This window comes from Panthera pardus, unplaced genomic scaffold, assembly GCF_024362965.1.
Source record: "Panthera pardus isolate Hobbes unplaced genomic scaffold, ASM2436296v1 HiC_scaffold_10, whole genome shotgun sequence".
Lineage (NCBI taxonomy): Eukaryota > Metazoa > Chordata > Mammalia > Carnivora > Felidae > Panthera > Panthera pardus.
In genome coordinates, this window is record NW_026526655.1 from 32305365 (window position 1) to 32321881 (window position 16517).

The following is a 16517-nucleotide window of genomic DNA, read 5'->3' on the forward strand; positions in this document are numbered from 1 at the left end:
ATACCCATGGTGGAGAATAACCAAAAAGTAACTTATAATATAATAATGTATCTATTTCAGTTTTTAAATGTTTGACCACCACTGTAGTAAAAGACATAATAACATAATCATATAAATCAATCATATAAATCAATAAAAATCCACTTATAATTTGGATTTAAGAAAGGTGAGCAGAAGTCATTTTTTACAGGAAAAAAGAAAGGAGAAATATGGGTGGGCCCAGAACTAAAACATTTTATGACAAATAATTGCAGACAAAACATACCTATATTTGGTAATAGAAAAAGGAAAATAACCTTAACTGAAGTAGGGATAATGTGCTGAGGCTACTTATAGGCTCAAAGAAAAGAAAATGGGGAAGTATAAAATTTTTACAAATGAGTCTTATTTCTAATTGTGATAAAACCATTCACTATCTTACATATTGGATGAGGCAATAATAAAATTTTGGTATTTGATATTTTTACAGCATAGATTTCTCATTATGCTATAACTATTTTAAATAAGATCGTAATATGGAATATTTTAAAAGTCTTTATTACTGAAGCTCAGAGAAGTCCTTGCATTTCATGTCTTTTCATTAACAGTATTTAGTTCTTAATTCTGTTAAAAGGAACTTCAAATCTCTCCTGTCATTTGCTTGCATGTGACAGAGTGCACAATGATACTGTCCGTTCTGGTTTGGCAACTCTTTAAGCTAGGTTTCCATTGGTGAAATGATTTTCCAACGTAATGAATAACTCTTGGCAAACTTTGGACAAAAGAAAGTGCAGGCTTCCCCCAATTTATTTCACAAGGTAAATAGTATTCTTGGAAGAGTCACTGAATATTAAAATTACACAGAAATATATTGTATTTATATGTAAAACAGAGTTGGGGTCTAAGCTCAGAATATTAGGAACAGTATTTCCCATCTATATGATTTTCTATATAAAGACAGTAAAAGTTCATGTATGATGTGGGACTTTTACCGTTATTATGTGACATTGTTCCATGCTTCAGGGCATCCAGCATTTCTGTTTCCGTCATAATAAATACCAATAACACCCTCCTCCTCTTCATTGTGACAGTCCAAAATATCCCCATTTTCTGAAATGTCTCCTTGAAGGTAGTACTGCCCCCTTCTAGAGCCTCTGATATCTCTATTTGTTCTGTTTCTACCTCCCACAATACCCCTAGCTGCTGGTTACTCATCTTCCAGGACTCTAAGCATTTTGAGAAATACTTTCTGAGCCCCTAATTTTGTATTAGATACTCCACCTCCTACCTGCTTCCATACCACTTAACACATTGTATTATGGTTGCCAGTTTATCTCCCTGTTAGACTCTGAGCTTTGTGAGAGCAACAGAATGCCTATCCTGATCACCTTTGCATTTCCAGTGCCTTACATGGCTCCAGGCTCAAAGTTGAAATCTAATAAATAATTGAAAAAATAAAGGGGAAAATGGAAAAGAGAAAATAAGCTAATAAACCAGTGAAATGGATTGAAAATAAGCCACTGACTTTGTATTGTTAGTGGTGAATGAAAGAAAATCTAAGAAGGCCCTATTTAAATGAAGTGATGTGCATTTTTGTTACCAGCACTGTGTGCCATGACAGAAGACTAATTTAAGGACATGCACAAACCACTGTGGCCTTTGCTTTTCTCAGTCCTCCAACTGCATACGACTTTTCTCATCCCTCTTGCATTTTTCTCCAGTAACCAGTTCTCCTGACATCCTAGCCCACTTTCTGAGGAATGTGTTTCTGAGCAACACATGACTGGCACCATTAGGGGAAGATAAAGTAAGGCATTTGTTGAAGGAAGGAGTTGGCTGCTTGTGGTTTCTAGGTTTTCATTTTTGTGCTACAAATACTTAAAACTTAGAGGAAACATGCCGGCCTGGCTTCCCTCCCAGCTAGTGAGTAAGCAGTGAATACCTATGTGACTGTCCCAGGCACAGAATAATTTATGATCATGTTCAGATATTGTTTGTGGTCTAATTTTTTGGATGTGGATTATTTTTGGTACACCAGCTATGATAATATAATGATTATCTCCCTTTCATTTTAGGCTGTTTAAACCTTTTAATACTTTCTTCTTTTTTTTAATGTTTATTTACTTTCAGAGAGAGAACATGCATGCGAGTGGGATAGGGACAGAGAGGGGGAGAGAGAGAGAGAGAGAGAGAATCCCAGGCTGACAGTGTAGAGCCTGACATGGGGCTGGATCTCATGAACTGTGAGATCATGCCCTGAGTGGAAATCAAGAGTCAGGAACTTAACCCACTGCGCCACCCAGGTGCCCCAAACCTTTTAATATTTTTAAATGTATAACTTCTATTTATGAGTCTTTAAACAAATACAGTTAGGTATCATCATTTCTCACTGATTAGATTACAGGTTTCTTTTTTAGTGATTTGAAGTCTTGAGGTGATTTGAGTTTGAGGACTAATTGAGTAAATCCTGTATGATTTTTAAGTTTAAACTCAAATTTAATGTCTGGAATTATATTCACCAAATAATAGTTCATTTTGATGGCATGAAGCAGATTTTTTAAATTTAATTTGAAATATAATTTTCTGAATATAGATATTCTACTTATTTGAGGGATCTTTTTCTGAAAAAGTAATCTTTGAATAAGATAAAGGAAATAGGAGTAGGTTTTTAAGAAATAGTTTTCTGTATTATTCTGTATAATTGTGTAAGAATACATTTGTTTCCAGGGACACCTGGGGTGGCTTAGCTGGTTGCATGTCTGACTTTTGATTTCATCTCAGGTCATGATCCCAGGGTTGTGGGACTGAGCCCTGCACCGGGCTCCATGCTGAACCTGGAGCCTGCTTGGGATTCTTTCTCTCTCCCTCTGCCCTTCTCCCTCCCTTGCATGTGTGGTCTCTCTCTCTCTCTCTCTCTCTCTCTCTCTCTCTCTCTCATGAATGAATGAATAATAAGTAAATAAATAAATAAATTTTTAAAAATTAAATAAAATACATTTGTTGCCATTGCATGTGAGCAAAAAATGAATGAATGGAAGAGCAGTGGAAGTTATAGTTGCTCTTTTTAATTGTCCTTCCCAGTTTTCTCCTTGGTCTTAGTGGATTGTTAACCTCAACAATTAAATAATTAAATTGCAATTTTAGAAATTTCTCTTGCCCTGTGTCTTTATGGATAAGGCAACTAATCTTTTCCTTCAGGAGGATTATACTATTTAGGTAAATGAGGACCTAGAGATAATTGTCTCTGTTCTTATTATTGTTTGATCCTGTTAGTGCTAATCTTAATGAATATGCCCAATTTTTTTTAACCTTAGTTTTTTTTCCTTTTTTTTTTTTTTGTTTGTTTTTTTTTTTTTTTTTGCAGGAATGGGTGAAAGGGGCAGGTATGCTTATAAGGTTCATCTTGTATTAAAGCATAAATTATATAGACAATCAAATATTAAGTAGCAAACTCAACTCAGTGTAGTGTAGATATGAGCAAAGATTAAGTTAATATTCTTTTCTGTAACAGTGTTTCTAATCTTAGAATAGAATTAAGATTAGAATTAATATAAGATTAATCTTAATAGAATATTAATCTTAGAAGTAGTGTGTTTTATTATCTCTGACAACTTTCTGAGAGTGGGTGCTACTCTAGTTCACTTAAATTTCTTTCCAAAGAATTTTTTTCTCAAGAATAACTTGATATACAGTTATATTTATAAAATATATATTTATATATTACAAAATATAACTTTATATACAGTTATATTTATAAAATGTAGTATCATAGAGTATTTTCTGTAATTCCACTCAGCAGTGTCGATGTATTGTTTTAAATGGTGGTTAGTAACTACATAGCTTTAAAAAATAAATTCTAATTCAGAATTATTTAGGGACAGGCAAGTTTGAATTACATATATATGGAAACAACTATAATTTATACTCTGTGAGTTCAAATACAATTGCATGAACTTACATTGAATATGTTACTAAAAAGTTATTAAGGGAGAAAAGGATAGTTAGGGACTTCATTATTCACAAACCATTCTTATGAAAATATATTAAATGCTTGATTTAATCAGTGTAAAGAAACTATACTGTTAATATTTTGTTTATGTCATTTGTTTGCTATGTAAGTCCTTTATTGTGCAATATAGTCCTATTAGTGTTGATATAATGAGTGAATTGATAAGATTTTATTGAAAACAGGTGATATCCACTAGGCAAAATATTTATGGACATTTTTTTCTCTTGGTGTAGCTATCATTGAATTGATCAGAAATACTTGCAGAGTTTTTGAAATGATACAGACTTGTTCTATTTTCATAAGAATATACTACCTAAAGCTATATAGGCTATATAGCCTATAGAGATAGGCTTTAATAAGAGGAAGGAATACATTTAGTCATTGGTCTTCAACACCTATTTATCTGTGCCGTGTGCACAGCACTCACAAACATTGCCCAAGAAGACCAACTGGCTCTGTGATCTGTGCAGTGCATGGTCCATTTTCTCAGAGTGAGGGACCACCAGGAGTCAGGTAGGGCATGCCTGCTGGCATAGATAGTGTCTGCCTCTCCATCCTTTTCTTCTTTTTTTTTTTTTTTTTTAAAGTTTTCTTATGAACACATTTCACTGTAGGAAAGAGACGTGAGATTAATGATAGAGAATCATTCTTTGTCTACTTTATATTTTAAACACATAAAATCTCTGCTGACTTCTATTGCCTTTTTTGTTTTTCTCTCTTTTTCTGCACAAGCACTCCTATCTGGACAGGGAAACCTCCCTTCTTCTGAGAAACATTGCAGGAAAACCTTCTCATTTGCTGACCAAGGTGATACTTCTTCTTTCCACCTGCATGTAAATATTTGTTGCCTTTTAGGTAGAATATAATTTCCAGTTTTGATTGTGCTCTCAGATTGTACTTTCTTATTTAAGCACTTTTGTTGTTAGTAGAGTTATTTTTTCTCTTACTGAAGGTAATTGTTTATTGATCTTAATGACTTAAGATACAATGACTTAATATTCTGCTCTCAATATCAGAAAATATTGAGAGTGGAAAATATTTTCCATAATTTTTCACTAGCTTTTAACTTTTGTAAATGACCTGACCAATCTAGTTTAACATTTTATTTCATTTTAAAGCCAAAAAACATTGCTTTAATTTTAACTTTCATTACTAGTGGTTATCCATGCTCTGAGTTTCTTTAGCAAATTTTGTTTTCTAATTCTTGTTTGCATTATAAACACTTTGTTTAATTAAAACATTTATTTATATAAACAGAATCTTTAATTTACATTAGTTTAATCAAATTGGAAGAGAAAGCTGTAATTTTAATTTCTCAGTTCTCTGCCTTCAGAATGGTTTGAATTGGTCCAACTGGATTTTCACTGGGCTGATATTTTACATCAATTTAAAATCCTTAAAAAAAAAGGGTGGGGGGAGGCGAGGCGGTGGGGGGGTTTAAAAAAAATCCTTTAGCCACTGTCTTTATTAACTAAGGAATAACAGAATAGGGAAGCTGAATAGATTTTTACCTCTTTTCAAGTCATGTTTTTATTTCATTATCTTAATTTAAATACTGTTAAATTCAAGAATGGTTCAAGAATGAATTCAAGAATTCAGACTTGGTTATAGTTTCTTTGGAATATGTGTGGTGATTATGGGTAATGTGTCTTAAGTTATTATGTCTGAGGGTTTTTTAAAAAAATGTATTACTTAACCTTATAAACTTGTGAAAGAGGGTAATAAGGCTAAAATTAAAATCTCTCTGAGAGGAGCAGCTCAAAGACCCATGAGTCCGCAGTGAAATCCTTTCTCTCGCTTGAGTTTCTCTTTAAAGTGATCTAGGAATGGGGTAGAAGCAGCTTATGGTAGGGAAATGTAGAATTCTAAGCAGATAATAGCCACGTTATACTTTATAACCATAGCAAAGTTTTTTCCTTTCCTCAGCTCCTACTCTGTTTACTCTCTGTCTCCCCAGAATCCACACTCATAGCTTCAACTAGGATCTCTGTTCTAGATGAGATCTCTTTACCTGAGAGCAACATATTTCCAGATCGCTATCAGGCATTTCTTAAAGATTACCAGCATTTTCCCAGCATTTCCACTCCTACAGATCTCTAGCTTTGTTACTCACACTTACCCTGGGGCCTCACAGTTTATGTCCTTCTTCTTGTGACATTTCTGTTTCTGTTCAGAATGCTGCCACTGTCCTGGTTACCCAGGTGTGAGCCCTCGTTACCATCGATAGTGCCTTTCTTCTCAGTTACTGTCTTAAAGCTACAATGAAGAAATTGCAGGATTAGGCTCACCCATCCATTTTATTACCATTGCTACCACCCTAAAATAGGCGCTTACCTCTTATCAGGCTACCGCACTGGCCTCTTCATTCTTGCCTCTCTTTCCTCCAGTCCATTTTGTATACTGCACTCAGATGTAACATTATACCATTTCTGTTGTTTATTTATTGAACAAATATTTGTTGAGTCAGGTATTATGCTAGGGACTGAGATACAGCTTTGTATAAAATGGACATATCCCTCTACCCTCAGGAGCTCACAGTCTACTTAGGAAGACAGATAAAAAAAATATTAACAAGCAAATATAAGCAAATTCTAAATTATGTTAAATACTATGGAGGAAGCAAGGTAAAACAATAGAGAGTACTGGGGAGAATATTAGGGATACATTTTCTTTAGGTGGTAAAATCAGAAAAGACCCTTCTAAATGGGCAGCATTTAACCTAAACATTGAAGGAAGAAAAGAAGCCAGCTTGAGGGTGAAGGTTAGTGTTACATATAGATAGGCTCAGGGAGAAGACTTAGGTAGGTTTGAGAAGTTGAAAAAAAGGTTATGTTGCTGGAGCCACAGAAGTTGAATGTAGATAGGAGTGGTCTTGATTTGGGTTGAGAAGTAGGCAGGAACCAGATTGTTCACAGCATGCTTAAAGAGTTTGTATTTTTTTTCCAAATGTAGTGGCAAACTGTTGAAGAGAATAACTTCATTCAACAGATACATGCTATGTTCACAACCCTGGGGCTTTGGCAGTGAGCAGTACAAAATTCCTATCTCGGGGAGAGTTATCCAGTCAGTAACTCTCATTTCCCTCTGCCCAAGAGACAGTGATCCCAACTGCAGCATCAGAGCCATCTCTGCTCGGATTATCTCCTTCTCCCATTACCTAGGTGTTGGAACTGCTGGTCTATATAGCCAACACCTGGCTCCAGCTATGTCCCTGCTTACATACAACAAGAAATTTGAGCAAGAATGTGATTTATTAGCATAGAACCTAAACACATAGGCTGGGATGGGGCATGGAATCAAGGAGGTGGTAGAAATCCCCAGATAACCCATGCTGCAGGAGCTTCTCAATGTCAGTGTCCTCAATACCACAGAATTTGGCTGTTGTGAAGCTAAAATGAATTTATACCTCTTGCATGCCACCTTTGTGGCAGTCTGGTTCCCTTTACCCAAAAAGCATCATGCCCCGGTTACGACCCACCTCTCATATGCACTTTTCCAAACTAAGACATTGTGACACCCAGTAGAATGAACAGTAGAATGAACATAGTGGCACTGTGCTTAAGCCAAGGCGGCAAAGGGAATGTTTTGTTTTGTTTTGTTTTGTTTTTCCATCATAAATCCAGTTGTCCCTATACCTCTATTACCGAACTAACTATCCTACATACAGTTCTGAGCCGGGAACCTCTGCAAAAACCATACCAACCAGTTTCTTCTAAGAATGGCATTAGTGCCAGCACAGAACTATTTTGCCATAAATGGAGCAGTGGACAAAGGACACATTGTTGATCTGATGCCCTTAAAACTCTGGGTACCATTCTAAATGCCTTCCTTGACCTCCTCATCTAACAATGTGTTTTTGTCACTCTTTATTCCCTTACCCTGCTTTATTTTTTTCCGTAGGACTTATCCCTGACTGACTTATCATACATCTATTTCTTTATTGTTTTATCTCCTTAAATGTAAGCTCCTTGAGAGCAGGAACTCTCTTCCCTGCACTCAGATCCAAGCCTGCATAGTCTCAACAAACATCTGTCACATAACACAGTGGTCCTTTAGTGACTTCTAAGGACTGTTAATAATGTTAACCACCATTTTCTTTGCTTCAGGGAAGTTACAAAAGTGCTATTATATTACTGTAAGTCTTTTCATTTTTCACAAGCAGTTTTTATTTACTGCTTTCCCATAAGTTTGTGCTATAATGTTTAAGAACAAAAGGAACTGTGACAGCATTATAGTGGAGAGAGCAAGTAGTTAGTCATTTGGTAACTGCCGGTATGATCTTAGAAAGATTAGTCTTTCTGGGCCTTGGTTAATCAGTATAATGGATATAATAATGATATTGGCCTTGTATAATTCAGAATTAAGTGAGATACTATGTGCAAGAATGCCTCATAGTGTGTGGCAAGTTTTAGGTGTTCAGTTAATGTTAAATGTCCTGATTTCTCCAAGGAAATAAACTAGTTGTTACTATTATTATTTGGGCTCTAAGTATTAAAGAGTAGAACATTTCATAGGCAGTGAGCTATTTACCACTCAAAGTTTCCTTGGAATCTTTTTAAATTTACATAACTTTTTGTAAAATGTGAAACTAGATCCCAAAGAAACTGCTAACCACTTTTTAATCCCTTAATTTCAGTTGGATTTGTTCTGAACCATCAAAGCCTTAATAATTTCTTAGTTGAAGGAATTCATTGGCCATCTCTTAGCAACTGTCACTCTTTCTGTGAGATTTTAATTTTTACACTAAAGAGAATGCTTCAACACTGTGTAACCACAGCATTGGCTTTCATTTAATCAGAAGATCTTCACTGAGTTTTGTTCTTTATGTAAATTTGAAGAGGCTTGGCATTTGATGGTTATTGATAGCCCCACAGGAGTTTTTCAGGTTGAAAATGGGTTGTCTTTTGCTCTTTTAAGAGACAGGGTAGGAGAGAAAGTTGTTATATGTGTGAGATACCTTTTACTTATGCTGTGGGACAAACAATGTGGAGAAAGGGATAGTCAAAAGATAAGGGGCAGAGAAGGCTTAAGACCTGAGGGTTTCTGCATTAACAAAAAGAAGAGAACATGAGATGAATAAAGCTTTGTTCTTTGTATTGAAGTCAGTTTATAAATAAACTGCCATATGTCTTCTTACTATATAATCTAAACATATCAACAAAGAGTGATCTTTATTGTCCACTTTATGAACTTAAAACAATTTCTTCCTCTTCTAGGTTGTTAGGGTCAACATGATAATGTAGGTGAAATCAACCTTTCCGAGGAAGAGGTTATCCATAAGAAGCATAAAATGCTATGATCCTGCAATTTGATATAAATATTTTTATTTTCAATTTTGCTCCAGTGATGATATTCAGACTCTAAAATCTAAAAGTAAGAGGTATCTTGATCAGTTGTTTCTTCAAAAAGCTTCTAGCAAGGATCATCCTTGTTAATAAACTGGAGAAGAATAAACTAAAATTTGCCTAGGTTGACATTAAGCACATAGTTCTTAAATTTGAACTTGATATAGTTTTAAAACAGATCAAGAGTACTATTTTAAGTACATGGAAGGGCTGAATTTGGATGTTAAAATAGCCCCACCTAGGGGCACCGGGTGGCTCAGTCGGTTAAGCATCCGACTTGGATGATCTCATGGTTCATGAGTTCAAGACCCCACAAGTTGGAGCCCCGCATTGGGCTCTGTGCTGACAGTTCAGAGCCTGGAGCCTGCTTCGCATTCTGCGTCTTCTTCTCTCTCTGGCCTTTCCTCCACTCACTCTCTGTCTCTGTCTGTCTGTCTGTCTCTCTCTCTCTCTCTCTCTCTCTCTTTCTCAAAAATAAAGAAACAACAAAAAAAAATTTCTACATAGTCCCACCTGGGGTGCTTTACATAAAAATGGTTTCTTACTGATGACTAGGAAATCTAATTGGTTTAATATATGTCAAATGGTTGCACTGTATCTCTTGTTTCATTAATTCTTTCTTCTGGTGTGTCAGCATTTTTCCCGTTAGCCTGTGGAACAAAAACTTCATTGAAACTAATCTTACATTTGAATGACTTTTTTTAAATCAGTGCTTCAAAAGGTAGCACTGGTTGTGTTCTTTTGTATTTGGCAAATAATATTATACTAAAAGGGGAATATGAAAATATTATTTTTATATTTATAACCAGTATCAGAATGCAGTATTTAAATTTGTATATTCCTTTTTAAAATAAACTTTATGTTTGTAGAGAACTTTTAGATTCACAGTAAAATTGAGGGGAAGGTACAGAGTGATCAACATCCCCCACCAGAATGGTACATTTGATACAACTGATGAACCTTTGTTGGCATATCATTATCACCCAGAATCCATAGTTTACAGTAGGGTTCCCTCTTGGGAACCCTCCAGTTTATTAACAAGGACAGTCTTGGATTTGAACAAATGTGTAGTGACATGTATCTAACATTGTATCATGAAGAATAGCTTCACTCCACTTAATCCCTCCCTCTTCCCCAACCCTGGGCAACCACTCGTCTTTTTACTGTCTCCATAGTTTTGCCTTTTTTTAGAATGTCCTGTTGTTGGAATCATAGTGTGCAGGGTGCCTGGGTGGCTCAGTTGGTTAAGCATCTGACTTCGGCTCAGGTCATGATCTCACGGTTTGTGAGTTTGAGCCCTGTATCAGGCTCTGCACTGCCTGTGCGGAGTGTGCTTGGGACTCTCTCTCTGTCCCTCCCCGACTTGGACCCACGCGTGCCCACTCTCTTTCTCTTTCTCAGATAAATAAATTTTAAAAAAGAAAGTGGAATCATATAGTGTGCAGCCTTTTCAGATTGGCTTCTTTTGCTTAGTAATATGCTTTCAAGTTTCCCTGATGTCTTTTCATGGCTTGATCATTTGTTTTTAGCACTGACTAATATTCCATTGTCTGGATGTAGCACAGTTTATCCATTTACCTACTGAAGGATATCTGGGTTGCTTCCAAGTTTTAGCAAAGTTATAAATAATGCTGCTATAAACATCTGTGTGCAGATTTTTGGGTGGAGGTAAATTTCACCTTATTTGGGTAGATACTAAGGAGCATGATTACTAGATCATATTGTGAGAGCATGTTTAGTTTTATAAGAAACAACCAAACTATCTTCCAAAGTGGCTGTGCCATTTTGCATTCCCACCAGCAATGTATGTGAGTTCCTTTTGATCCACAACTTTACCAACATTTGATGTTTTCAGTGTTTTAGATTTGGGCCATTTTAATAGGTTGTGTAGTGGTATCCCGTCTTAATTTGCAGTTCCCTAAAGACATATGATATTGAGCTTATTAGCCATAGGCTATTAGCCACGTGTGTATCTTCTTTGGTGAGTTGTTCATTTGTGTCTTTTACCCATTTATCGGGTTCATTTTCTTGAGTTTAAGAGTTCTTAGTATATTTTAGATAAATAGTCCTTTATCGGATAAGTCTGATAAATATTTTGCAAATATTTTTTCCTAGTCTGTAGCTTGTCTTATCCTCCTGAATATTCTTTTTCTTTTAAAAATGTTTTTTGGCTTTGGAGACAATTTTTTTAACTTCTGCAGAATAATTATAATGTTATAAAAGTATTTGGCCTTTTGAAGTTCATGTTTATATTCCAAATACACAAAGCATTGATTTTGCATATCAGTCTTTCCTCACCAGACTTTGAGATTTAAATTTGCTTTTCAGAGACATGAAGTAAAACTTGAAAATATGCCTTGATAAATTTTTCTTCTCTGTAACAGCCATTCATACTAATACAAAGATGTGGGAAATGAGCCATGAGGAACATAAGATCATTATCCCATTGAGAAAACATTTGTAAGACTCGTGCTTCCTTCTTTCCTCTCCCCCCACCCAAAAAAAAAAAAAAAAAACACAAAAAACCTGTCAACTGATTTCATAAAAACCACTGGAAATGCTAGTATTCAAAATTCCTTTCTAGAGTAGTGCTGTACTTAGAAACCCAGGGTTTGGTAATTTAATAATGGTTTGTTTCTCTAAGACACAGAATTCTAGAAACTTAAGTTTTAATGACAGTAGCATAGTTTTCTCACTGTATAGCCTGCATTAAAAAGAAAAAAGAAACTTACTGTGAAATACACAGGCAACATATTTTATGTTGTTTATTTGCATAAAGGGGGGGGGATACAGGATTTAATCCTTTAATCAAATGAATATACCTAGAATAGTCTAAGAATCAAGTCTTATCTTACCCCCTCCATTGTTAAAATAAAGTTCTTTGTTCCCTAATTGGGTTTACAGATAGTATTTCCACGCCTCGGTTATTATGTTAATTCACTGGCTCCTTTCATTGAAAAAGATCTGATTTCTGGCAAAGGAGCCCAGTATCTTCTCTAACCACTATTTTCTTCTCTGTTCTACAGAGTAGTAACTATTAAGCTTGAAATGAGGGAAGATAGCCTAGATTATGAAATGGAAAGAGAACAGTTCAGAAACAAGAAAGACAACAATTTAGGAGAACAGGGAGTAAATCTTATAAATGAAGTTCGTTTTTGTTTTTGACTATGGAAGCTTTAGCTTTTTCGTGAAGAGTAACACATGGATTGTATTTTTTAATCATAATTCAGAGCAGGTAAAGTTGGCTGATATAACCAGGGTTTTCTTTTGTTTTAAGTCTTATATTAAATATAGGAATGTATAAGATGGTAGTATATGTTTTTCTTAGATATTTTCCAGAGTAATCAAAAGCTTAGAAATAGAAAGTAATCCTTCATAAGTGAAGATTTACTTATATGAGTTTTTCTCAACTGGAGATTAAGGCTACAGTATACAATGGCCTATTGCTGGAAAGTACAGGTAAGTACCAGTATTACAGTACTATATGTTATTTTAGGAAAAACTAAACTGTGTAACTGTAGTTGTAGTTGTTGATAATTTTATTACTACTTATCTAAATTTTATAAAGAAGTTACTAGAAATTAGATATTTGGAAAAGTATATTTGAAATTATATTTGAAATTTTAAAAATTTCATCAGTGAGTTAGTAGAAACAAATTTGAGTTTAACTGACATAAGACATTGGTTATATTGTATATTTTTTAAGGTAGAATGAAACCTAGTGTATAATGCATTCTTCCCTATCTGAATTGGTATATTAATGAGAACATACCTGTATTTTTTATTAGGGACTTTTATGTCAGTGCAAAGAAATAAACTGATACTTTTTTTTTTTTTTTTTTTTTTTTGCTGTTTATGATGAAGATACATTTTTAGTATAATAGAACAAAACATTAGTATGCAGAAGATTGCCCAGACTTCAGAGACGAGTGTAAATTCAGAGTTGAGGGATTGTGCAGGTGTGACAAACTGGCAGGACCATACACAGCACATTATGCATTCCTGTTTCTCCTACCTCAGAACCTGAAATTTATCTGCTTCAGATTGGTAGATTTACTACATTACAGATTGCTTTTCCTTTAGAAGGTGGAATCTGGTCTTATAAGAGATCTTCAAGTCTTCATCTTAAAAATGTTCTTTGTATGTCTATCTTACTTAGTGAGTAGGGTTATTTTTTAAATGTGCTCTATGTAAGTGGCTGAAGTTATATTCTTACTAAAATTCAATGCTGGCAAACATCCTTAAGATAAAAAGACTTTTCAAAAATTCTCATTATTTTAGCATCAGTTTACCTGAAGTGCTTTGTGTTCACAGGAAGAACAGGCAGCAAAATTGAAAGCTGAGAAGATCAGAGTTGCCCTGGAGAAAATTAAAGAGGCTCAAGTGAAAAAGGTGATATTTGGGTGTTTTCCTGGTTTGGGATTTTTAAAATCAGATTTATAAAAAATTGCCTTGCTTATATACCATACTTCTAAGGTACAGAGAGATAGAGGGGTATTTCTTCCTAATAACATTTTCTGCATGTATTTTTGGAGATAAAATGTATTATAGAGAAATAACTTTGTTTTAAATTCTAAAACACAATTGTCTTGTGATAACCTTAAAAATGCTTTAAATTTGTTTAGGGTAGGTTATTTGATACCTAATTTTAGAGTTTCTTGCATAATAAAGTCATTATTTGTGTTTTAATTTATATTTAACTAAGAACATTACTCAGAACATTGCTTGATATTGGAAGAAATTTCTAGAATGCCTATTTTTCGGTTTGTTTTTAATTTCCTTTTACCTGTTATAGTTGGTGATCAGAGTTCACATGTCTGACGATAGTTCTAAAACAATGATGGTGGATGAGAGGCAGACGGTGAGACAAGTGCTGGACAACCTAATGGACAAATCCCACTGCAGTTATAGTTTAGACTGGTCACTCGTAGAAACCATCTCTGAATTACAAATGGGTTAGTAGTATAATTGCTTTACTTACTTTTTCGTTTCTATGTAATTCTAACAGCCTGTGTGTTAACAAAAACACTTTGAGACATCTATATATATTTTTTTCTATATATAACTTTGGATTTCATACACTATCTTTTTTTTCATCAAGTATTTTGAGATTTCTTTGAATGCAAGATCATTCCCAGTTCACTTCAGATCTTACGGCTAAAACTTTTTTTTTTTAAGTAAGAAAATACTTTTTCCCTTAAGTAACTGCATAAATAGACACACTTGCTAAAAATCATTATATCTATTCACATTTGTTCTGAGTTCCTTATTTTTTTAAAAACAAGTCTTACCTTTTTTTTTTTAATGTTTATATTTGAGAGAGAGACAGAGTGCAAGTTGGGGAGGGGCAGAGAGCAAGAGAGGGAGGGAGACACAGAATCTGAAGCAGGCTCCAGGCTCTGAGCTGTCAGCCCAGCCTGACGCGGGGCTCGAACCCACAAACCATGAGATCACGACCTGAGCCAAAGTCCTATGCTTAACTGACTAAGCCACTGAGGCATCCCTGTTTTGAATTCCTTAGACCAGCATTTGACTTTTAAAAGGGAAAACATAAAACATCTTTTTTATTTTTAGCTAGATGTACTAAATCTTAGTTTTCTATGATTTGTAATGTAGTGTGGTATTTTCTAATTTTAAAAATTCCTCATTTTTAATGCCATCATGGACTCTTTAAGAAGTTTTCTTTTTATATTATTAGTTGTGTGATTATAGTAACCTGGCAATTATTATTTTATTAGGTATTATTGAATCAGTAATCAATTTCAACTTTATATTTTATTTTAAAAAGTATTTGCATTGCTCTTCCTCTCTCTTGTATCTTTAAATATTTCACAGCAGTTTCCAGCGAAATAAAAGTTTAATTATTCTTTGGTCACAGAACACACATACATCACCCCCAAAACTAAGCCATAAGTTATTAGTTTATTAACATGTATAAAATGTATTCTAATAATGCTGATAACTATTCTGAGAGAATTAGAAAGGTTTGAGTTTATAGGTATGGCATCATGGTACACAGAAAATGTTTGGATGCTAGTTTTTGGAATATGTCCAGAGCTATAGGTTAAAGACCCATATATGTAATATTTCTCTATTACAATTAGCTACAGTATCTTAACAAACTGTTAATTTAATCATATATGGCACAGTGCTTCAAACATACATACTTCAGACAGTATGTGATCACTCAGTATTTGTTGAATGAATAAAACGAGGGACTACTAAGTACCCAAAATAAGATGGTGAAAACAAATTATAAGAAGTGTCAATTATTCAGTTAAACAGTAAAGATTATTAAGGATGAATAAACAAAATGTAAAATGCAGCTGTTTGCCAAAGACCTATTACCTACAGACACAGAAAGATTGAAAGTAAAAGGAGTGTGAAAGATACTCACTAAAAAAAAGATAATTATGTTAAGATCAGACAAAATAGACTAAGCAAAATGCATCGCTAGGAAAGGAAACCACACATCTTCACCAGGAAGATGTAATCATTCTAAATGTTATCTAATAATGGCATTACAATGTATAAAGCAAAAGTTGACAGAACTACCAGGAGAAATTCACAAGTCAGCCTTTGTAGTAGAACTTTTTCACCTAAGAATCTCTTCAGTGATCAGTATAATCAAGCAGACAAAAAAGGATATAGGAGATTTGAAAAATAAGTTTGATCTAATAGACATATTAAGAACACTAATAACAGGACAGTGTGCATTCTTTTCAAGCAGAGATGGAATATTTTCAAAAACTGATTCAAATGTCAGTCCATAAGCACCTGAAAGGAAATTTCAAAAAATCCATATCTAGGATGTGTTCCTTGAACATGGGTTAATATATAAGACATGTTCTTCGATTCCTAATTAGAAATTAGAAATTAGAAAATACATCTGTTTAAAATTAAAACCAATAGACCAAAGAAGAAAACATCTTGGAAATTTTTTAAATGATAAGAACTAAATACTATTGGGAATACTTAATATAAGAATTTATGAAATGCAACTAACATGCTGGGGGATTTTGGTGTTTGTTTTTTCAAGGGTGGGATGGCAAAGGCTGAAGGCTGAGGAAGACGCAGAAGTCAGAAGACCTAGATTTTAGTCCTAATTCTTCCATGTAGCATCTGTGTGACTTTGCTGAAATCAGTTAACACCACTGGGCACATTTCCTTATATGAAAATAGAG

The 16517-nt window shown here is 34.4% G+C and overlaps 1 protein-coding gene across 1 annotated transcript in view; it reads left to right on the plus strand.

The window, feature by feature from the left end:
• Window positions 1–16517, plus strand: part of RAPH1 (Ras association (RalGDS/AF-6) and pleckstrin homology domains 1) — a 106185-nt gene that overhangs the window by 58862 nt on the left and 30806 nt on the right. The window contains 2 exon segments of the mRNA XM_019446295.2: window positions 13648–13725; window positions 14129–14288. Of these exon segments, the coding sequence (XP_019301840.2) occupies window positions 13648–13725; window positions 14129–14288 (238 nt within the window).